The sequence below is a fragment of the Arachis hypogaea genome, chromosome 17 (genome assembly GCF_003086295.3).
Source record: "Arachis hypogaea cultivar Tifrunner chromosome 17, arahy.Tifrunner.gnm2.J5K5, whole genome shotgun sequence".
NCBI lineage: Eukaryota > Viridiplantae > Streptophyta > Magnoliopsida > Fabales > Fabaceae > Arachis > Arachis hypogaea.
In genome coordinates this window covers 132,159,326-132,183,856 of record NC_092052.1, presented here as the reverse complement: position 1 = coordinate 132,183,856, position 24,531 = coordinate 132,159,326, and the positions used below count along the sequence as shown (strand labels likewise).

The 24,531-nt window shown below is 35.2% G+C and overlaps 2 protein-coding genes across 2 annotated transcripts; one reads left to right on the top strand and one right to left on the bottom strand.

The window, feature by feature from the left end:
- Window positions 1-8,739: 8,739 nt before the first annotated feature.
- Window positions 8,740-9,841, bottom strand: LOC140180783 (syntaxin-21-like). The gene is made up of 4 exons (XM_072222079.1): window positions 9,836-9,841; window positions 9,608-9,726; window positions 9,306-9,380; window positions 8,740-8,914 (listed from the first exon to the last, which is right to left on the bottom strand). The coding sequence occupies exons 1-4, from the start codon at window positions 9,839-9,841 to the stop codon at window positions 8,740-8,742; spliced, it is 375 nt and encodes a 124-aa protein (XP_072078180.1).
- An 8,956-nt stretch (window positions 9,842-18,797) lies between these two features.
- On the top strand, window positions 18,798-24,287 carry LOC112767386 (ATP-dependent 6-phosphofructokinase 6). Its single transcript, XM_025813250.3, has 13 exons — window positions 18,798-19,286; window positions 19,357-19,403; window positions 19,528-19,567; window positions 19,841-19,903; window positions 20,021-20,158; window positions 20,379-20,537; window positions 20,646-20,699; window positions 21,455-21,523; window positions 21,659-21,788; window positions 21,930-22,198; window positions 23,071-23,119; window positions 23,258-23,412; window positions 23,699-24,287. The coding sequence occupies exons 1-13, from the start codon at window positions 19,188-19,190 to the stop codon at window positions 23,969-23,971; spliced, it is 1,545 nt and encodes a 514-aa protein (XP_025669035.1). The 5' UTR covers window positions 18,798-19,187; the 3' UTR covers window positions 23,972-24,287.
- The last annotated feature ends 244 nt before the right edge of the window (window positions 24,288-24,531 follow it).

Here is a 24,531-nt window from a genome sequence, read left to right as displayed (position 1 = left end):
ATTATTGTGATTTTGGAAGTCTTTGAATTTGAGTTGGTGGCTTGGTTGTGGTTAAAAGCTTGTTAGGCACACATTTTTTATGTATAGCACGTATTGGGAATCAGCCAATGTATGATTTCGGTTTTCTCTATATAATATATAATATTTCTAGACACTTAGGCTAGTAGTCCTTAGGATAGGATTGAATTGGTTGTTGATAATTGTTGATGTATGATGATTGTGATGATTTTAATGGATGATGATGTTGATTTATGATGTGGGGTGGATAATGAAGATTATGAGGATTGATAATGAATTATGAGGCTTGTGGATGTTGATAAATGTGAGAAAGGTAAAATAATGGTTTATGATATTAAATTATTTAGATTTGAAGTTTTATAAGTGGAATTTGGTGTTGTGGATGTTGATAAATGTGAGAAAGGTAAAATGATGGTTTATGATATTAAATTATTGAGATTTGAAGTTTTATAAGTGGAATTTGGTGTATGAAATGGATGATACTATAGATTGCTAAGTTGTGAATTGATGAGAAGGTGTATGTATATAGATTAGGTGCATTAGAACTGTTTTGGATATAGAATAGGTGATTTGAATTGAGAGTTTTGGCAAATTTGAGTTTTTAGTATTTTTGGTAAAAAATAGATTGTAGGCTAACTTTGACGGATTATATCTTGAGCTACGATTTTTGAAATTGATTAAAATTTTATATCAAATTAAAGATAATTCAAAGAACTTTAAAACAGTATCGACTTTTATGAAAATTGAAATTTTATAAAAAAATATATGATCGTTGGAAGTTGGTGTCAAAAATATGATTAGTGTGAAGGTTGTAGAAAATTATGAATTTTGATTTGTGTGCGCACGCACACTGTTGTGTGCGTACTCGGAGCAGGGACAATGTCATGACTTATGCGTACGCACACCTTTGTGTGCACGCATAACTTGTGAATTTTTTGAAAATGTGCGTACGCATATACTGGTCCGCATGCACACACAGGGACATGCATTCTGTTGAGGGCAATCGCACACTCTGGTGTGCGCACACACACTGTGAAATTTGTAAGTTGTGCGTACGCACAACCTCGTGCACATGCACACGCTAGGAGGTGCATTCTGTCGAGGGCGTTCGCACGTATCTGTGCGTGTACGCAGAATGGAAACTTTTACTTATTGTGCGTACGCACACTTTTAGAAAACTCTTTGGGGAGTGTGTATGCATAACCCTGTGCATACATACACTGCCCTGTTTTTCAATAAAAATATTGTTTTTAACTGTTTTACTATCCCGGTAAGCTTGTAAACTTCTGTGACGCTTATATAAGACTCTTTAGCTTGTTTTTAGGTGTCAAAACATAGAGAGGGCTCGAGGTGAAATCAATTAGGTATTTTCTTGCAAAATTTTAGAAAATGGAGACTTAGGTTTCTGGAGTACTGAGGACGAATTTGGTTGAGTGAGAAGGCGGGGTATTGTATTGATGATTACTGACAGAAAATTGTGGAAGTGGTGAATTACTGAGTATTGAATGAAATGATTTTGAAAACCACTGATGTAATGTTTTTAAACTAAGATTATTGAGACACTATGCCCCTGGCGGGGACGGCGGTTAATCCCGCCTGTCGAGGTCGCGGCGGCAGCATAAGGACGGTGGTTAGTCCCGCTTACGTTGAGATGTGAGGTCCGTGGCAAGAGTATCCCACTCACATCCCTTCGGAATCACTATAGTATGCAGGCACTGACATCCTGGACCGTGATCCGGACACAATATCTCAGGGGTTCCCATTATGAGACCGAAGGGCGACATCTCCATGGAGGTGTGTCGGGTTGGCAGTTGAACCGACGATGTGATATCACAGCCAGATAGGACAGACATTCATCATGTGCATCTTTTATCTGTTTGCTTGCTTTGCCGACTTGAATTGCTTGCCTAATTGTATAACATGCCTAATTTCCTATTTGAATTACTTGATATACATGCTTATACTTGTGCTTTACTAGCATTGTATTATTTGTGTTTTCTGCTGGGATTGAGGAGGTTCGGAAGGCGGTGGCGATAGAATCGCATGGAGGTTAGGCTGGCGAAGGCTGTGGGACATCTGGAAATTGTTAGATTAGAAATCCACTAAGTTAGATTACCCCCTTTTTCTTTATGGTTTTAAAGTATGTTTTAAAGCTTACTTATGGTTTAAGCTTGAATCTTGTGACGGATATGAAGTTCTAGGATTGCCTCTGGCGTCCCAAAGTCTTATATCTTATATCACTGGGTACTGTTACCATACTGAAAACCTCTGGTTCTCATTCCATACTCTGTTGTTATTTTTCATATGCAGGTCGCAACCCACCTCGGTGAGTTGCTTGATGGTGACAGAGCGGAGGATCTTCACTATGTTTTGAAGTCTTTTGATTATTTTGTTTAGTTCTCTCACCTTTTGTATTTATATTTATCTTAGAGGCTTACTTTGAGAGGAAGTTTGTATAAGCTGTTTTATTTTCTAAACTCTGTATGTCTCTATATAACTAGCCGGCTTAAACTCTGCGAGCCGCGGCTAGACTCTTATGACTATTATACTTTGATATATCTCTCTCTCTCTCTCTCTCTCTCTCTCTCTCTCTATATATATATATATATATATATATATATATATATATATATATATATATATATATGTCTTGATATAGCTGTATGTATATGTTGTGCCTCGAGTAGTGTAGCTTCATGTGAACGTTTTGCGCTTTGAAACTCTGTTTTTGAGTTTACTCCTTTATCCGGCTTCTAGAATTATTATTTCTTTTTATATATAAATGCGTATAAGCTTTAGACTTATTGTAACTTTTGATTAACCTTTGTTTTACGACGCGAGGTAAGGCTTAGGATAATTAGGGTGTTACATTTAGTGGTATCAGAGCGGTTTATCCTCGTGAGCCTGAGGGATGGACCGATTGTGCTTCATTGCATACTCTGGGTCATTTTTCTTTCATGCTATTTAGGTTATCTGCTTGATATATATGTAGCATGCTTATTTGTGAGTGTCTTTTTGGGATAATTGAAGTACTAGGCTTTTGATATTGAGACCGATCACCTTGATATCGATTGTTTGGTGTGGACAGGACCCTGAATAGCGACTCGTAGACAAGGTCAGACAGGTACTCGAAAAGAGAATGAGGGTAACTCGTCGACGGACAATCATGCTGAACTTATGACGGTGATGACTAAGTTGGCTAACTCTATGCAAGCGAACACTACTTCCATGATTCAAAATGGGGAAAGGATATGACGATCAGCTGGTACTGGGAATGGAGAAGGGACCGGGACCAATTTGGATGGTGTTCCGATGTCACTAACCTCTTTTCTAGAAGTTAATCCCCCAATTTTCAAGGGAACAACAAATCCTGGTGAAGCAGACAAATGGTTTATTGCTGTGGAGTGTGCACTACAAACTCAACATGTCTCAAACAATCAGTTCGTGGAATATGCGACTTACCAATTAGTGGGAGAAGCTCAGCATTGGTGGCAAGGAGAGTGTCGATTTTTGCAACTACAGAATATGGATATTCCATTGGAGCTGTTTCGGACTGCTTTCTACAAGAAGTATTTTCTTGAGTCAGTGAGGGAGGCCAGAGAGTTAGGGCTTATACAGCTGAAAAAAGGTTCAATGTCTATGGCCAAATATACGAGTAAGTTCGAGGAGCTCTGTAGGTTCTCAAGGGTATGTCAAGGAGCTCCTGAGTCCTATGAGGGTTGGAAGTGTGAAAGATACCAAGGAGGTATGAGGAAAACTATTATGACTATTGTGGTTCCATTAGGGATTCAGAGATTCTCTGAACTGGTGAACAAGGCAAGAATTATTGAAGATTATTCCAAGAAGACGATTTTGGTGAGAGGTGATTATGGCGGTAGTAGTAGCAGAGTTCGTGGGAAGTACGTTCCATCAAGAGGCCAGAACTTCAAGAAGGGAAGACATGCCCCTCAGCGATCCCAAGGTCGAGGACATGTTGGAGAGATTAACCATGACAAATATCACTAGGCGAGAGGAGGAGATAAGCAAGTGTGGGCTCAACAAGAGGAGTTAAGGTGCCCGAGATGTGGAAGATACCATCCGAAAACGTCGTGTATGGCTGGGTTCAGTGGATGTTATCGCTGCGGATTATCAGGACATATCTCTGTACGTTGTCCTTATAGGAAGGACCAAGGTGCGGATCAGTCTTAATGATGGGGTTAAAGATCTCCAATTTGAGGTAACGAATGATAACCAAATTTTAATTACATTGGAGGATGTTATAATCCGACTCTCCTTAGTAGCTTGTGACGGGGACGAGGATTTAGAACTAGGAATATCAGAGTGAACGTCAAGATTAGGACCAGAGTTTAGCTTAATTTTATTTTCTAGAACGTTGCCCTTAGGGCTGGCCAAACTTAGCGTTCGAGGAACTAATGTGAGAAGATAAGTCTGGTGGATGCAACCAAGCAATTCGGGTTTTTAGTGATAACTAATTAGAGTAATACAGCGGAAAGCGTGAGGGAGCATTGACACGGTAGAATTATGAAAGATGATTAACGACTTGAGTTAGGTTGACGATATTAAGTATCAGAACACTTCGTGGAAGGAAGGACAGTTGTAGCTGAAGGTTATATACTCTTGGAGGTGAATGCGACTCTACGTGGATTACCGACGGTTGAACAAAGTGACGGTGAAGAACAAGTATCGTTGCCAAGGATAGATGACTTAATGGATCAGTTGCAAGGAGTTGGAGTGTTTTCGAAAAATTGATTTAAGAATCAGTTACCATCAGATAAGGGTGAAGAAGGATGGCAGTGGGAGACCTAATACGAGAGGGATTACCAATAAATGCTTGTGACTCGATCTGTCTTCCTTTTGTAATCCGCGTTGAAGTACCTTATTCCACGATTCTTCTTGATAATTAAATTGAACGTTCCCTAAACCAAACCCTTGCTTGCATATGTCTTTGCACGAAACTCGTACTCCTTGGCTTGAGCCTAAATTTGTTTTGACCTAATCAAGTGTGAGGAAGATTTCTATTGAGATAAACCATCAATAGAGACATATTTTGATTCAATGTGCCTTATTATTTCTTTCAAAGATTCTTAATTTGGAATTCCTTTTTGAGATGCACTCTAATTCTCTTTCTGGTGCATTTTCTTATTTTCTACAACCTTGTCTGATCATAAAACAATGTATCCTTTCAATTTCTCACGGATACCATTCAAATTATTTGTTCTCCTTTGAGCTTGGTATCCCTTCAGATAACTTGAGCTCATTTCGACATTGCATGCAATCCTTAGACGCAACCATTGATATATTAGTTTCTTAGGACACGAATTATGAACACGAAAGATGAAACCGGTGAGCGTGCAACCTTACAAGGAGTTGTGAAGTTTTGATTTTGGCAAATAGAGTTACCTGTGACTAAGTTAACACACATGGGTGCCTCGTTGGTACGGATGTCAATTGTGGGGAAAAAGTTGAAAGAAAAATTAACTACAGAGCTAATGTTTGTATTGCTGGAACCCCATAAACCAGTTGGGATCTACGATGACGCTTTGTTGAAAATCTTGGGGTGCATCCCGATATAACATTTGGTACTTAGTGAATTATTTAAGTGTAGAGGTATGTAGAAAAGGAGAAAAATAAGTGGGTATGAAATTAGGCTCTAATTTTGATTGGGTTTGACATTAAGTGGTATTTGATTTTAGTTATGACAAGTGAAAATTCATTAATTGTTTAGTATGTCAAGTTGTAGTGTTGCACTTAAAGTAAAGATGAATAACCGGAATGGACACTCTAGTTGTTGTTGAGGTCCTAGGTAATACAAGTATTGAGATTGGAGATTTAATGAGACCTTGAGTTAGGCATAGAGATGCTATAAGGCCCTAAGTTATTACTTAGTCTTAAGATGAGCGTAAACCCTATTTAGGTTGAGTTGAGGAAGTTTAAAAGCAAGCCTAGATTTTGTAATCTGATAATGATGTATGACTTGATTGAATAATGGGATTGATTAATTAATTAGTGGCAGAAAAATCAGAGTGGCGCAGCAGAAGCTTGTGGAATGCAATAGTACATGATAGTTGTGAATAGAAGTAGTAGAATGGTGACTGAAAATAATTTAGGCTTGAATACTGGAAGAGTTTGGTGGGTTAATGTAAATAATGATTACCCATAGACTAAGTTTGATTGTGGCTGTAAGATTAGAATGATTTGGGATAGGTTATGGAGATGAAGATAGGTAAATAAATTAGATTTGGGTGATAAGTGAGTGCAATTGTAGAGTTTGAAGGATATGGATTGCGATAATTGATCTTGGTGACCTTGGGTTTAGATTAAAATGGAAAATGATTTATTTGAGAGATGGATTTGGAACATATTGAGTTGAAATGCTGATGTAGTATTGAAGTTGAATTGAGGGAAGCTAAAAGTAAGAAGGATGAGTACAACATAGGCTTGAATTCGGTTAAAATAGGGCGTTATAAATAAGAATAAAGGATATAGAAAGGAATTTGAGCTGACACGAAGGGATGAAAAGAAGAATAGTGAGAGGTAGGTTTAACTTGAGGGAACATTTAATGGTGATGATGAGTAAACCAAATTTTGAGGGCAAAATTTCTTATTTAGTGGGGAGAATGTAAGAATTGCGACTAATTAACCGCTTAATTAAATTAAATTAATTGCCCAAAATGGGATCCAAAAATTTAAAATGTTAATTATAAATTTTAAATATGATATTTGAACTCAATAGATTTTTTTGAGTTGGAAAATGTAATTTTCTTTGAAAAATTACGTAAAAATACGTACTGGTAAATTAACCGGCAGTACCGACTTAAGTATATCCGGTACTTTGCGAGAATGATAAAAACAGTAGAAAAAATTAAGAAATAAATTAAAGTTGAAAATCAGGCGCTAATTTTAAAGGTTTGGCCCAAAGTTGGGCCAAACGGGTCAAAAATACTAACGGGTTGGACCGGGCCTAAATTGGACCCAAGCCCCACATATAAAAGGTCACTTAAGTGACAAATTCACTCACTTTCAGCACTTGAAGGCTAAAGCAACATGAATTGAGAGAGAAGTGAGCTAGGGCTCCACAAATACTATTCACTTCCTCACTCTTTTGGTCATAAATCGAGCTATGGTGCTCTGATTCGCGTGTTGTCAGCAGCTACGCGAAGCTCTTGCCGAGCCCGTCACTTCTAGCTAAGTATTGTGGTAAGCTTCTCGAAAATCTCTGTCCAGTTCTTCCTTCTATAACATATTTGAATTTTGGCTATGATGAATGAGTGGTTCTTGTGATTTTGATTATTTAGGTACAATCTAACACCGGATAATTAGTGAATTTTGTCCCAATCCACATTAGGCAAGGTAAGAAATCCCAAATCACTTGTGGTTTTATGTATATATGGAACCTTAAGTATTGATTTTATGAATTAATTGTGTATAGCTTGATTATTGTGATTTTGAGAGCCTTTGGATTTGAGTTGGTAGCTTGGTTGTGGTTGAAAGCTTGTTGGGCACAAATTTTTGGTGTATAGCACAAATTGAGAATCGGACAAGGTATGGTTTCGGTTTTCTCTAGGTAATGTATAATATTGGACACTTAGGCTAGTAGACCTTAGGATAGGATTGAATTGGTTGTTGATGATTGTTGATGTATGATGATTGTGATTATTTTAATGAATGATGATGTTGATTTATGATGTCGGATGGATAATGAAGATTATGAGGATTGATAATGAATTATGAGGCTTGTGGATGTTGATAAATGTGAGGAAGGTAAAATGATGGTTTATGATGTTAAATTATTGAGCTTTGAAGTTTTATAAGTGGAATTTGGTGTATGAAATGGATGATAATATAGGTTGCTAAGTTGTGAATTGATGAGAAGGTGTATGTATATAAATTAGCTGCATTAGAACTGTTTTGGATATGGAATAGGTGATTTGAATTGAGAGTTTTGGCAAATTTGAGTTTTTAATATTTTTGGTAAAAATAAATTTTAGGCTAACTTTGACAGATCATATCTTGAGCTACGATTTTTGAAATTGATTAAATTTTATATTAAATTAAAGATAATTCAAAGAGCTTTAAAACGGTATAGATTTTGTAAAAATTGAAATTTTGTAAAAAAAGATATGATTGTTGGAAGTTGGTGTAAAAAATATGATTTCTGTGAAGGTTGCAGAAATTGAGTTTTGATTTGTGTGCGCATGCCCACTGCTGTGCGCGAGCTCGGAGCAGGGGCAATGTTGTGACTTGTGCGTACGCACACCTTTGTGCGCACGCACAATCTGTGAATTTTTTGAAAATGTGCATACGCATACATTGGTGCGCACGCACACACAACTACTAGGGGTGTTATCGGTTTGGTTTGGTTCGGTTTTGGACCAAAAACCAACCGAACCGATATGTTCGGTTCCTACAAACACACAACTGTTCGGTTTGTTACTTTTACAACAACCGAACCGAACCGAACCGAACCAATAGCGGTTTGGTTCGGTCGGTTTTTTCGGTTTTTAATTCCTGATGAACAGAATAAGAATCACAATAACTAGAGGTTTAAAATAGTCAATAAACTGAAATAACAAGGTACATTACATCCAAATTCATTAGATTTTCAATCCATTCTAATAACTAAACATAAAACAAACACACAAATAAACATAAAACAAACACTTAAAAATGTCTAACAAATACAATCTTAAAACCAAACAAACTAACAAACACATTTAGCAACTAAATAACAACTAAACCAATCATAGTTCCTTGTTCATGCACAAGCACAGCAAGGTCTTTAAAAATTTCATTTACTTCACCAATTTGCTGCTGAATTGCTTGAATGCCATGCTCTCTTTCTTCAATGATAGCCTCATTGAAGACAATCTCATTATCTAAAAACAAGACCTCTTGCCTGCAGTAAGATAATGTAATAGATAAGATACTAAATATTACATTAGGTCAAATCTAAAATTGTCAAAATACATTTTGGTCCATGACAAAATTGGAATTCAATATTAGTCCCTAAAAGAATTTGCTAATACCTTCAACCTTAAAATAAAAAATGTTATAACAAGTTAGTACTTCCATTTGGTAGCTTGGGCATTCATTATATTATCATTGAAATGCAGTGTGTTTCAATTAAGTATAGATTAGAATTTTGAAATAATTAAATTCTTACAACATATCTTTACTTAGGAAAATAATAAAGAAAAAAGAAGCATTTTAGCATCAACGTGATTATAGCATAATTTCCAACGACAAATAGGTTACATTTAAGAAGTAATCTGATATACAAAAATTACCTTCTGAATTCCACAAGAAGGGCACGCTGTTCTGGAGTCTTACCAGAATTAGCATCTGCTTCATTAGCTGTATAGCTGCAATTGCAAAAATAAAATTCCAAATAATAAGTGTTATGTGCATAGATGACAGCCAGTAGAGAAGCAAAATTAATAATCAGCAGTAACATATTCTTCTTTAAGAATGAGTTCAATATATAAAATCGTATCAACATAAGCATTACGCCACACAAATAAACACAGTCTTCCACTGTTAGATTTCACTAATGGTTGATTAGTCACCTGAATGGAGCAGCTTGTGGAACAAATGGGGTTCGGTGTAAGCAGTTTCCCTCTCTGCCGCAAGACGCTGTGCCTTCTGAAATTTTTTCAACACTGCCTGAAAATCTTTCGCGACTTTAGCATCTGCTATCTTCTTGCTTGCCTGCAAACACACATATAATTATAACTAAAACTATCCCAAAAATTTCCAGCAACCAATACATTAACATATAATTATAACTAAAACTATCACAAAAATTTCCAGCAAAAACATTCATTCAAAAACGATCTTTATACACAACAATTATTCAATTCAGCAAATAACAAGCGGATGGAAATGTGGGTCTTATAACCAAGGACAAATTCTAACCTTCGAAGAAGATATTGTTCAGTTGCTTTTTGCAGGAGTGGGCTCGGCGACTGGACTGCTGCTCGGCGACCAGAGTGCTGCTCCGCTTAGGGTTTGTTGCCACGGCTTATGACTGGATGGCGGCTTCAAGCGACGGTGGAGGGTGCGAACTGGATGATGCTTCTGGGCTTCTGGCTACACGACGGCGCTGCTCTTTGCTACGCCTGCGAGTCTGCGTCGGAGATGAATGGATGACTTGCGACGGCTTCGAGCGACGGTGGAGGGCTTCCTTGATAGTGGATGACGCTCTCTGGCTCTCTGGCTCTCTCAACCTCTCATTCTCTCAGTCATGGCCGCATGGAGGAGGAAGAATGGAAGATGGAAGGGAAAGTGGGTGTCTGTGTGAGTGAAGGCTGCGCGAGTGAAAGGGGAAGAGGGTGAAGGGGTTTCAGATTTAAGCTTTTATACCTAGGTTAAACTAAGGGTAAACCAGTAAAAACAACCACTAGACCACATCTGCCTCGGTTCGGTTCGGTTCGGTTTCTACCAAACCAACCGAAAACCGAACCGAACCGATCGGTTTAATTAAAAAAACAAAAAACCGGTTTTTTCGGTTTTTCATTCGGTTGTTGTAATTTTCGGTTCGGTTCGGTAACTTACACCCCTAACAGGTACATGCATTCTGTTGAGGGCGATCGCACATTCTGGTGCCCGCACACACCCTGTGAAATTTGCAAGTTGTGCGTACGCACAACCTCGTGCACATGCACACGCTGGGAGGTGCATTCTGTCGAGGGCGTTCGCACGTATCTGTGCGTGTACGCAGAATGAAAACTTTTACTTACTGTGTGTACGCACACCTCTATGCGTACGTACACTTTTAGAAAACTCTTTGGGGAGTGCGTACGCACAACTCTATGCATACGCACACTGCCTTGTTTTTCAATAAAAATCTTGTTTTTAACTGTTTTACCTTCCCGACAAGCTTGTAAACTTTTGTGACACTTATATAAGACTCTTTAGCTTGTTTTTAGGTGTCAGAACATAGAGAGGGCTCGAGGTGAAATCAATTAGGTATTTTCTTGTAAAATTTTAGAAAACGGAGACTTAGGTTTCTAGAGTACTGAGGACGAATTTGGTTGAGTGAGAAGGCAGGATATTGTATTGATGATTACTGACAAAAAATTGTGAAAGTGGTGAATTACTGAGTATTAAATGAAATGATTTTGAAAACCACTGATGTAATGTTTTTAAACTGAGATTATTGAGACATTATGCACCTGGCGGGGACGGCGGTTAATCCCGCCTGTCGAGGTCGCGGCGGCGGCGTAAGGGCGGTGGTTAGTCTCGCTTACATTGAGATGTGAGGTCCGTGGCAAGAGTATCCCGCTCGCATCCCTTCGGAATCACTATAGTATGCAGGCACTGACATCCTGGACTATGATCCGGGCACAATATCTCGGGATTTTCATTATGAGACCGAAGGGCGACATCTCCATGGAGGTGTGTCGGATTGGCAGTTGAACCGACGATGTGATATCACAGCCAGATAGGACAGGCATTCATCATGTGCATCTTTTATCTGTTTGCTTGCTTTGCCGACTTGAATTGCTTGTCTAATTGTATAACATGCCTAATTGCCTATTTGAATTACTTGATATACATGCTTATACTTGTGCTTTACTTGCATTGTATTATTTGTATTTTCTGCTGGGATTGAGGAGGTTTGGAAGGCGGTGGCGATGGGATCACATGGAGGTTAGGCTGGCGAAGGCTGTAGGACAGCGGAAAATTGTTAGATTAGAAATTCACTAAGTTAGATTATCCCTTTCTCTTTATGGTTTGAAAGTATGTTTTAAAGTTTACTTATGGTTTAAGCTTGATTCATGTAATGTATATGAAGTTCTAGGATTGCCTCTGGCGTCCCGGAGTCTTATATCTTACATCACTGGGTACTGTTACCATACTGAGAATATCCAGTTCTCATTCCATACTCTGTTATTGTTTTTCAGATGCAGGTCACAACCCACCTCGGTGAGTTGCTTGATGGTGACAGAGCGAAGGATCTTCACTATGTTTTGAAGTCTTTTGATTATTTTGTTTAGTTCTCTCACCTTTTTTATTTATATTTGCCTTAGAGGCTTACTTTGAGAGGAAGTTTGTATAAGATGTTTTATTTTCTAAACTCTGTATGTTTGTATATAACTAGCCGGCTTAAACTCCGCGAGCCGTGGCTAGACTCTTATGACTATTATACTTTGATATATCTATATATATGTCTTGATAGCTGTATGTATATTTTATGCCTCGAGTAGTGTAGCTTCGTGTGAATGTTTTGCACTTTGAAACTCTGTTTTTGAGCTTAATCCTTCATCAGGTTTCTAGTATTATTATTTCTTTCTATATATAAATGCCTATAAGCTTTAGACTTGTCTTAACCTTTGATTAACCTTTGGTTTACGACGCGAGGTAAGGCTTAGGGTAATTAGGGTGTTACACTATGTGCTATCCAAAAATAAAAAAAGGGATAAGTATGATTTTGGTCCCCAAGGTAGGGGCTGAAAATTTTTTTCGTCCCTCGCCTTTTTTTCGCTCCAAAATGGTCCCCAAAGTTTCAGTTTGTTTTAAAATGATCCTTTTTACCCATTTTATTTTTTTTATTACTAAATTACCCTTTATTAAAAAATAATAAAATAAAATAAATATAAAATAAATAAAAAATAAATAAAAAAAAAGAAAAGAAAGGGAGAGACAGAATCGGGGGAGGAAAGAAGGGGGGGTGGGGCGAGAGGGGGGGAGGGGAAGGGAAGAAGGGGGAAGGGAGAGAGCACCACCGCACCGCCGATCCCGCCACTGCCCGCTTCTTCTTCTTCTTCTTCCACACTGCCGTAGCCGCTCCACGCCGCTCCTTTCTTCCTCAGCAAATACACAGCGCCGCCGAGATGGGGGAAGGGGGAGAAAGAGAAGTGGAGAGGGGAGAAAGAGAAGCGGGAGGGGGGTGTTGTTTCGGGAAGAGGGGGAAGGGGAAAGGGGGAAGGGGGAAGGTCGCCGCCGCAGCAGCTCCACACCGCCGCAGCCGCTCCACGCCACTGCTCCTCCACGCCACTCCTTTCTTCTTCAACAAAAACACAGCGCCGCCGAGACGGGGGGAGGCGGGAGAAAGAGAAGCTGGAGGGGTGTTGTTTCGGGAAGAGGGGGAAGGGGAAAGGGGGAAGGGGAAAGGTCGCCGCCGCAGCAGCTCCACTCCGCCGCAGTCGCCGTTCACCGCCGCAGCCCCTCCTCTCCACCACCACCGCAACCCTTTCCCTCTGTTTTAATTTTTTATTTCTTTTTCTTTAATTTTTCAGATTCAAAGGATTCCATTGTTATTGTTGTTGATGATGCTTCTGGTTGTTTCTGTTTAAGCCTTTTATTTGATGCTTTGGTTGCTTTTGCTTCTGCCTGTTTTTGCTTGTGTTTCTGGTTGAGGAAGAAGAGGGGAGGGAGGTTTGCGCTTCTGCTTCTGGTTGAGGAACTGGTTGAGGAAGAAGAGGGGAGAGGGAGGGGTATTTTTGTCCGAAGGACCATTTTAAAATAAAGTGAAACTTTGGGGACCATTTTGGAGCGAAAAAAAGGCGAGGGACGAAAAAAATTTTCAGCCCCTACATTGGGGACCAAAATCATACTTAACCCTAAAAAAAAAGTTTGTAAATTAGTTAAGTCTTTGTATGGTTTAAAATAAGTGCCTAAACAATGGCATGAGAAATTTGATTCAGTTGTGTTATCAAATGACTTATCACATAATAATGCGGATAAATGTATTTACTCAAAATTTACTTTGGATTATGGAGTAATCGTTTGTTTATATGTTGATGATATGTTAATCATCCGAATAAATTTAGAAAGAATTCGTGTAACGAATAAATATCTAACTTCTAAATTTAAGTTGAAGAATTTGAATGAAGTTGATATAATATTAGGCATAAAGGTGCATAAGAATAAAATTGGCTTCTAGCTTATTATATAAAAAAGATATTGAAAAAATTTGATCACCTTACAATTAAATAATCAAATACACCCTATGATCATAATTTTAAATTAGAAGAAAACATAGAGAGGACTGTAGCATAATTAGAATATGTTAGTACTGTTGGAAGTTTAGTATATGCAATGCATTGCACCAAACCTAATATAGCATTTGTTGTGTGTAAATTATCAAGGTTTACAAAAAAACCTAGCAATTAGCATTAGAAGGCTATATAACCTAGGATTTTTGGTTATCACAAGAAAACCATAAACTTGGGATTACATTATAGTGATTATCCCGCAGTTTTAGAAAGTTATTTCGACACAAGTTGGATTACAAATCTTAGTGATAACAAATCCATTTTAGGATGAATTTTCACCATAGGTAGTGGAGCAATAAGTTGGGCCTCAAAGAAATAAATGTGTATTTCACATTCTACCATGGAGGATGAGTTTGTAACTTTATCAGTCACGGGTAAAAAAGTAGAATGACTCAAAAATTTGTTATATGATATAAAGCTGTGACCACAGCAGATGACAGTCATTTCAATCTTCTGTGATAGTGAATCAATCATGTATTGAACATATAATAAGGTTTATAATGAAAAGTCTAGACATATAAGTTTGAGACATAAGTTTGTGAGGTAATTAATAGATGATGGTATTATTACTATCATTTATATAAGATCTAGAGGGAATTTAGCAGATTCTTTGACTAAAAGTTTGTCAAGGAATAAAATAAAAAAGACTACTGTTAAAATGGGATTAAAACCTATTGTTGTTAAATGATAAAAACCCAATCTTATTCTAATAGACTAGTAGTTTCAAGATTTAATAAGTAATAACAAGCTATTTAACAATTGGAACAATAAGGTATAGGAGTTAGTGCTATTTACAATAAATTAGGAGTGTGGGTTAAAATTCTTAATGGAATGATAATATTATTTATCAAAGGATTTCACCTATATGAATATAGGAGTGGTGCCGCTCCAATATAAAATTTTAGAGGTTTTATTCTCGTAAATATTCATGACACCAGGATGAGTACAAAGTCATTATAAGTGCTTAAAATTACATTACAATTAGGTATCCTTTAAATATCATCCTTTATTCAGCCCTTAGAGGAGAGAGAAAATAAAAAGTAACTTTCCTATTTTTTAAACAAATAATATGTAAAAGTAGGTATTTAAATTAATTAAATAAAATAATTCTTTAAAAAAATTGACCAAAGAATAAATTTTAAAGGATAAGTAGCATTTTTTTGTAAAATTATAGGCTCTTAAACTTGAAGAATGCAAGTAATGTGTGCAATTTTTGGTACTAACATATAACATATGAAGTATAAATTTACTCGATTAGATACCTACTATTTTATTAGAAATTTAAAATTTACACTAAAAAATGTTTAATTTTAGTGACACATTTATTATGCATATACTTGTATATAATATTTAAATTTTGTAAATAATGAAGGATTAAAAAGTATTTATAAATTTGATTAATTAATATTATTAATAATATTATTATTAATATTAATAAATAGCTATTAACGATTTATACATTGTCAATTATAATAATGGTATATAGTATCATTTGGCTAAAAGGATATAATTACTTTAAGAATGGTGTATATTTAAAATATTATATTTTTAGTTAAAAAGAACACAACTCTTTAAGAATAGTGTATATTTGAAATATTTTACCTATTGTCAATAGAAGAATCATAACAATTTATATATGTGAAAAATTATAATTACTGTGTACAATAAATATATATATATATGTAAAAACCCTTATCCATCATTCAAAATATACTAATAAAGTGTGTATTTTAACTATTAGGGTAAAGTATTAAATTGGTCCCCTACATTTGGGCGTAATTTTATTTTGGTCTTTAAGGTTTAAAGTGTCCTATTTGAATTAAAAAAAAAATTATTTAGATTCAATGTAGTCCCACCGTAAGGTCAAAGTTAAATAATTAACAGAATGTCCTACATGACAACAGTACAAGAATAAAGTCGATAATCTGAAAAACAAGTACAAGCTCCAAAGACACAAAATCAACCGTGCATGCATCAATATATTTATTTATGCATCAATATATTTATTTCATTTAAATGGTAAGAAAAAATGATAAATAAATGTATTGATGCATTCACAGTTGATTTTGTGCATCTGAAACTTGTAATTATTCTCCATATTATCGATCTTATTCTTGTACTGCTGTCATATAGGACATTTCGTTAATTATTTAAGTTTGACCTCACGGTAGGACTACATTGAAGCTAAATGAAACTTTTTTGCATTCAAATAGGACATTTTAAACCTTAATGATCAAAACATAATTACACCCAAACGTAAGGGACCAATTTAGTACTTTACCCTAACTATTAAGAGTTTTTCTTTATTCAAAAGAGTTAAGAATTTTTTATTGTTGTTAACTAAGAAATTTATTGGTTTTATTATATTTTGGAAGAGTATTGTCATCAACTCTATAACAACTAAGTGTAGAGACAAATATTTCTCTAAAAAAATGATCTAATCGTGCCTTAAAATCAAAATAAATATAAGATTTTGTCCTTAATCATAATTTACCCAACAAAGATAGGTGACTTATATGGATGCCTTCTGCTAAATGTTTATATATATATATTGTTTTTGGCAACCAAGTCCAACTAAGTAGGACCAAACTCAACAAAAATTACTTTCATCACACCAGTGTATATCACACGCGCGTTTCAATAACGCAACTTCTTCGTCTTTATTTTCTCGTTTTCCTTCTCTGTTTCCTCCTCATCATCTTCCTTCTTCTTCTTTTAAATTCGCGCACGTAGGTTCTTCTTCTTCTTCGTTATCTTTTTTTTTTCGTTATTGTCATTACCAACAACACCAACATTTTGCTAACATCTTTATTGATTTTGATTCTCTGTGGTGACATCATTAAATAATTTTGGAACCAAAAATATTATCAAAATAAAACCATTGTATAATATCAAATGATCCGAAAATAGTCCATTATATAAATTCAAATTCAGAAACACCTGCGTCTCGAATGAAGCGAAAATATTATCAAAACGAAATTGTTGTATAATATCAAATAAACCGAAAATTGTCCATTATATAAATTTGAATCCAGAAACACCTGCGTCCCAAATGAATGGAAAATATTATCAAAACGAAACCGTTGTATAATACCAAATGAACCGAAAATATTATCAAAACGAAACCGTTGTATAATACCAAATGAACTGAAAATAGTGTTCATAAACAACTGAATTTAGCGATTGCATTCCATTCCATTCAATTTAAAATTGAATAATCCAAACCCCATCCACTTGATTCGATTCAGAAGAAAAATCTAAATTGCTCTTATTCAACTGATTTGAACTTGAATCATTCATTGTTTTAAACACTGCGATCTGTTTCTGCCTTATCTATTTTAAATTTCTGCTTCTAATTTATTAGTAATTCGATTTAGATTTGAGCAAACAATTAAAAAATTACTTAAAGAGTAACAAGAAGAAGACACAACATTGGAGAAGGAGGAGCAGAAGGAGAACTTGCGTGCGCGAATTTAGGAGAAGAAGAAATACGATGAGGAGGAGAAGAAGATATATAAAAGGAGAATGAGAAGGAAACGGAAAAGGAGATGGAAAAGGAGAAGAAGGCGCATAATTTAAAAAATTGTTATAACAATTTAGTTAAATTTAAGTTAACTATTTTGCTTGGACGTAGAACTCTATTCATATTTATATAATTGCCCATTATTTCAAAAGATTTAATACTAAGTGTGCAATCATTCATCTACTAAATATTGTTATATTTATTTGTTCAAGAGTGGAGAATTTTTTATAATTGCTAAATAAAAAATTTATAGGTTTAATTATATTTTGGAGAGTGTTGTTATTAATTTTATAGTAATTAAGTGTGGGGATAAATATATTTCTAAAGAAAACAATTTAATCATACCTTAAAATCACAACAAATATAAGTTTTATTATCTTCTTCTTCATTATAATTTTCTAACAAAAATCTTATAGAAATATTTAGATAACTATTTAAAAAATATACACAAAAAATAAATAAAAATTTGATCTCTATATTTTTTATTTTTTAAAAATATTATTAATTGTTGATAAAAAAATCACAAAAATATACTTAACAGAAAACACTAAATTTTAAAGATAAAAATTATCTCATGAACCTGTAAAATACTATGTTAAAATTTAATTTTTAATTTTTTTTAAAATACATATTTAATGTTTAATATTTTTGTTGTATTTTTAAATTATTTAAAAATATTTTTAATAATAAAATTCAAATATATTTTTATGAACATAAAATTATTTAATTACGGTTTTAGTAATTTATCCATAAAAAATAATAAAAAACAATATATTCTTGGATATTAGTTTGTTTTTACACTGTATCTCTTCTCTCCAACTAAATGCTATCCAGATAAAGAGATGACAAAAAAAAAAAAGTAAAAAAACAAAGGAGAAAAGAAAGCGCCAACAAGATTTTGCTTAGTCCCGACTACCTGTATGGTTTAAAGCTTGATGACTATTGTAGTATTGTTACATTAAAGGAAAAAAAATTAAAATAAAAAAAGATATATAAATTTCTCATGTTATAATTTAAAGACACATAATTTTTTAAAAATATAAAAAATATTTATTATTTTTTAAAACATAAAACATCTAATTTTTTTATTTAAATATATAAAAATAAATATTTTTTTTTAAAAATTTAAATATTTTACATATTAAAAAATAATAAATATTTTTATATTTTTAATTATTCGATAAATTATTTGTTTTCAATATAAAAAAATTTTATTTGTCATTTTTTCAATTAAAATATGAAGAATATCGTAAACCGGGGTGGCATAACGGATTGACGGTACATAAGAACATTAACCAGTAAAACCGCGCCACTGGTTTTCCAAGACCACCGCATCGTCCCTGCTGGCGAAACTTCTGCATAACAAAAGTGATCCAATATCTACCGTCCATCTCCACAACCAACGGCCCAGATCCAGCTCCATCTGTCTGCGTCAATATTCTAGGAGCGTATCGCCGCAACAAGTTATCGCTAGTCCCACTCGTTTCAATTCGTTCCACTCTCTGTCTCCTCCTTTATATTTCTTCGTCGTTTTGATATTTTTGTTTTTCGTCTCTTACTCTCAAAATCTCTCCATAAGAATCTGAGCGTTAACGAAAAGAAAAAAGAGGGAAAGTATTGAAGGAATCGCAGTGAAGAAGGTAGCAATGGCTTCTAGTGATGCCAATATGAAGATCGTTCATGGCGAAGCTGGTTATATACTCGAAGACGTTCCTCACTTATCCGACTACATTCCCAATCTTCCTGTACATCTCTCTCTCTCTCTCAAGTTACAGTTGATGATTATGATTTTTTATTTTTTCTATTTTTTTGCAGACATATCCGAATCCGTTGCGGTCGAATCCAGCTTACTCAGTTGTGAAGTGAGTGTGAATCTAGTTTTTCTTTTCATTTTAAAATTTTTTTTTTGTATAGTCGTGTGATCTGAGATTGCAATGTGTGTTATGCTTGAAGTATTGATTCTCTTTGTGTTTTTGTGTTGATTAGGCAATATTTCGTGCACGTGGACGATACCGTTCCTCAGAAGGTTCAATTTACATCTCTGAAATCATTGCATTCTAGCTGTTTGTTCGTTTTCTTCATCCACTGTGCAGTTTTTTTTTTCTCCACTTAAACTTGATTTGTCATATTTCTGAATTATAGGGAAAGAAAAGGGCCATTTTTTAGTTCTCATAGCAAATGAAGGATAAACCAAAACATTACATAAGTCAAAATGATAAAAAGCAATGCATTTGTTTCGTATTCAACGGCGTTAACAAGCTGCAATCGTATTTAAGGACTTTGGTACATCTTACTGTAGGTTGTTGTTCACAAGGATAGTCCCAGGGGTGTGCATTTTCGACGTGCAGGGCCTCGACAAAAGGTTAAATTTTTTTTCTTTAATCTGTACACATATTTATTTACTTTTGGTTAATGAATGAATTAGAAGCAATGAAACTTTTGCTTTGACTAACGGTTTCCTAATGAATATGATGATTAGGTGTATTTTAAATCGGATGATGTGCGGGCATGCATTGTTACTTGTGGTGGTCTGTGCCCTGGCCTCAACACCGTCATCAGGGAAATTGTCTGTGGCCTTTCTTACATGTACGGTGTCAACAGTGTCATTGGCATAGATGTGAGTGGATACTTTCTCTGTTAATTCATGTTGGATCGATTATCTGTGGTTCCGTTATATTGTTTAGCATATGATTTGTGTTGGCAAAGATGCTCATATGGAGAATATCCTATTGATGCAAGTTCAACTGAACTCTCTATTGCATTCCGTGAAATCAATTTTAACTTAAGTTACTGTACTTCATTGTTTGCACCACTAAATTGTATCCAATGTTATGCAGGGTGGTTATAGAGGATTTTATTCAAAAAACACCGTTACTTTAACACCTAAGGTGGTCAATGATATCCATAAACGTGGGGGTACGTTTCTTGGGACATCACGAGGAGGGCATGATACTAACAAGATAGTTGACAGCATCCAGGATCGTGGAATAAATCAGGTTTCCTATGTGTCAATTGTATTAATGGGTCATAAATATACTTCCAGGAATACTCTTTATTGGAGGTATTGTCAGTGCCTGGGTTTCATTGTTTGGGTATGGTTGTAGGTTTATGTTATTGGAGGTGATGGAACACAGAGAGGAGCAGCTGTGATTTATGAGGTATAGTGATTCAAATGTTGACATGATAAAATGTTCCTTCCTTTGCTCTCTAATAAGAGAAATAAAGGGAATTTCATTTCATTCAAAGATTCATGTTAAGTTCATGACTGCTATAGGCCCAATGTGTCCATGGTTTGTTTCTTTATGTTGGTTATTGTTGATTGGTAATCCTAGACTACAAATTCATAAGGGATGAGAGGAATTATCTCGAGCAATTCCAAACATTCTAAGAATAAGTTTGATAAATGTTTATATGTGAAACTGGCTGCTTTTGTTTCAACAAAATCTAGACCAATTGGGGCCTCCTTTCCTTTTTGGCCATATCTCAGTAAATAAACATTACATAAACTCTCATTTTTTACAGTACAGAGTACAAATAAAATCAATTCAAACATTATATTAGGTATAACTAGATCACTGTCAAGTTTCACATTCATGCCTTGAGTTTTCAAGACCCAACAAAAACAAAGGGTAGTAATATAGTCATTATTTTTTTTCAGTAGGTAATCACGGCAATGAAACACATCAGTTTTAGTTATATTCCAAGACTGTAGTTTTTATGGTGTAATACTGCTTTCGTGGGTTAAATCAAGCTTTATGGTAATTTCAATTGGAACAAGTTAGGAGCATATGGCTGTTCTGGAAACCGAAAATAAATTGATTGAATTTCGCAACTTCATGGTGGATCATCAACATTCTTGGCATCTATTGATATATTAAGCTGGCATTCTAAATTGATTTTAGTCATTGCACAGGAAATTAGACGGAGAGGGCTGAAAGTAGCAGTAGTTGGGATTCCTAAAACCATAGACAATGACATCCCGGTAATGCTTGATCACAATCCCATAAATTTTCTCGCTGAACTCTTACCATTTATAGTTTATCTAAATAGTCACTTACCTATGTTATGTTTGAACTTTGAAGAGATTTTTAATGTGGATTTTCTTGCTTTTCTGCAGGTCATTGACAAGTCATTTGGTTTTGATACTGCGGTTGAGGAGGCTCAACGTGCCATTAATGCAGCACACGTTGAAGCTGAAAGTGTTGAGAATGGCATTGGCATTGTAAAGCTTATGGGGCGCTATAGTGGTAAGTACACCTCACATGTCTTTCAAGCCTCTGATAAAATTATTCAAAACCTTGGGTTTGACTTGATGTTACGACTATGATGTTCCCTTTAACAGGGTTATTTGTTATTATTTATTTGTTTATTTATTTCTTACATTGCAGGTTTTATTGCGATGTATGCTACTCTTGCTAGTAGAGACGTGGACTGTTGCCTGATTCCAGAGTCACCCTTCTTCCTTGAAGGAAATGGTGGGCTGTTTGAATTTATTGAGAAGAGGCTAAAAGAAAATGGTCATATGGTTATAGTTATAGCAGAGGGGGCTGGTCAAGATCTTCTTACAGAGGAAAATGCTCAAGCCATGAATGCTAAAGATGCTTCTGGAAACAAGCTACTTCAAGACGTTGGTCTATGGATATCCCAAAGGATCAAGGTAATTTACTTGTTCATATGAAAAATCTTTGAAACTAATTTTTTGCCCCCTCAGAAATGTATAGTAGAATACTTTTGGTCATTTGTTTGTCTGTATCCCCTTAAGAATTGAAGAGTTACATGCTCTGTGAGCTCTTACTAGTCACACTAGTAGCTATTATCATTATTATATAGACAAAGATTCATTTGATTTGACTGGGGCTTTCATGAGACCTGCTTCAGGCACATAAGGCCATATCTAAGCTAATCTCTATCCATAAGGTCATAACCTAACCTAATCACTGGCAGTGGTTAAGCACATATTATCCCAACTATATATCGTGGGTGCTGGTATTGGGATGTTAGTCACGGATTGCTAGTGTCATAGTTGTTGGTGATTTTTCTTCGACGCCACAATTGGACATCTTGTGTAATATGTAATTGTTTACACTACATAATGCTAACTAATTAAGTGCTAATTGGAACCTTTGGTAATTTAATCAACATAATGCTAGTGTTGTTAACTTGTTATATGCCATGCACTGTTGCATGGTTTATCTCAGGATCTTGGTTTATTATTTGGGTTTCTCAATGGGAACCTTCATCATATTCGGTGCTCTTTCCTTCTCACCTATTTTTTCTTTTTAACCTTCATCATATTCGCATTGCATGAAGATAATAGGAAAATGAAAATGGCAGATGCAATTTCAAAAGCACACCCAGTTTACCAGCATGGTTTGACTTTATACTAGATGGTTTGTGTGTGTTTGCTTGGATTTGAATATTGTCTAACCTTTTAACTTTCTTACCTATCTCTGATGAATGTCTTTCTTATAGACTATTCAGTTTATGCAAATCTCTCCCTCTTAGTAGATGTTTGTTCTTCTATAATAGGATCATTTTGCCAGGAAAAATAAGATGGCTATCACTCTTAAATATATAGGTAAGTTTATCCAACTTCATCCCTTGCCCTTTTGCTTTATTTGTTTCTTATTTTGTCAACCATTTTGGTTTGGGAATATAGATATCCTCTTCTAAATTTGGCCACAATATTTGAGTTCTTAACTGTTTTATATGGCAGATCCCACTTACATGATACGTGCAGTTCCAAGTAATGCATCAGACAATGTCTACTGTACGCTTCTTGCTCAGAGTGCAGTTCATGGAGCAATGGCTGGGTTTACTGGATACACAAGTGGGCTTGTCAATGGAAGACAAACTTATATTCCATTCCAAGTAAGTTACTAAGTTACTCCATATACCTACACAGGTTCTGAATTGTTTTATAACTTAGCATTCTTCTACTACCTGCATGTAAAAAATGAAGGCATAGGTATTTGTATATGCTAATATTGTTGAGAACCAAGAATGATTTACTGTTGTACACAGAACAAATTTGTGATGTTTTCACCCCACATGCATTTGCATTCTATTACTTCAATTTTTAAGTGATAGTTTGTGTTTTCCTGCTATACAATAATTCCGACTTTTGTGGATGAATGTTAAAAATTTTGATACACAGAGAATCATTGAGAGGCAGAACCAGGTTGTGATTACCGATAGGATGTGGGCAAGACTTCTTTCTTCGACCAACCAGCCAAGCTTTATAAACCCCAAAGATGGGGAGAAAATCAAGAAAACAGAACAGCATCCTACTCGGTTGTCAGAAGGGAAAAATTGCAAAGATGTTGAAGTCAAGAAAGCAGAGAAACCTCCCACTCAGATCCTCGGAGTGGACAACTCTAAAGTTGGACAAAATTCAGAAAACCATGTTGACAGTAGTAACAAGGCATAAAATCTCATGCCAACTCCTTAATTTTTTGTATTTGGTGGCACCAGTTTGAACTAAGCGTATAGCAGAAGGGATGTTACATTTGTGACCATTTCCATGTGTTGCAAGTTGGAAAGCCCTTGTATCAAGATCACTCTACAGCACCTACTCAGTATGTAGATGTTTCTGTTGCTAAATATCCCGGGGATTAATAACCATGACATGTAACTATTTGTTCTGGAAATGAGGTTTACTAGTTTATCAGGTAGTATTGTTGAAAACTGTGTGCTAATTGAGTTTTATCAAAATTAGTAGGCTAAAGTATTATTTTGGTTTTTAATATTTGAGTTAAATTCTAATTTGGTTCCAAATATTTTAAACATCTTATTTCAATTCTAAAAAATTTTAAACGGATTCAATGTTGTCCTATTATTAAATTTGATTCGAATAATTAATGAAATTTTTTTTATTAGTGATTATTAGTGAGTTGATTAACTTACATACAATAATATTAAATTTATTTAAAATTTTTTGAGATTGAAATAAAACTTTTAAAAAGTTAGAGATTAAATTATAATTTGATT

Excerpts from the sequence above, each read along its gene's own strand:
- LOC140180783 (XM_072222079.1), bottom strand. Across the intron at positions 9,381-9,607 it reads GCTTACACCGAACCCCATTT|CTATACAGCTAATGAAGCAG; the intron begins GTTCCACAAGCT and ends TTGCAATTGCAG. Across the intron at positions 8,915-9,305 it reads CTTCTTGTGGAATTCAGAAG|GCAAGAGGTCTTGTTTTTAG; the intron begins GTAATTTTTGTA and ends ATCTTACTGCAG.
- LOC112767386 (XM_025813250.3), top strand. The coding sequence starts at position 19,188 with ATGGCTTCTAGTGATGCCAATATGAAGATCGTTCATGGCGAAGCTGGT. Across the intron at positions 21,789-21,929 it reads GCTTATGGGGCGCTATAGTG|GTTTTATTGCGATGTATGCT; the intron begins GTAAGTACACCT and ends CTTACATTGCAG. Across the intron at positions 23,413-23,698 it reads AAACTTATATTCCATTCCAA|AGAATCATTGAGAGGCAGAA; the intron begins GTAAGTTACTAA and ends TTTGATACACAG.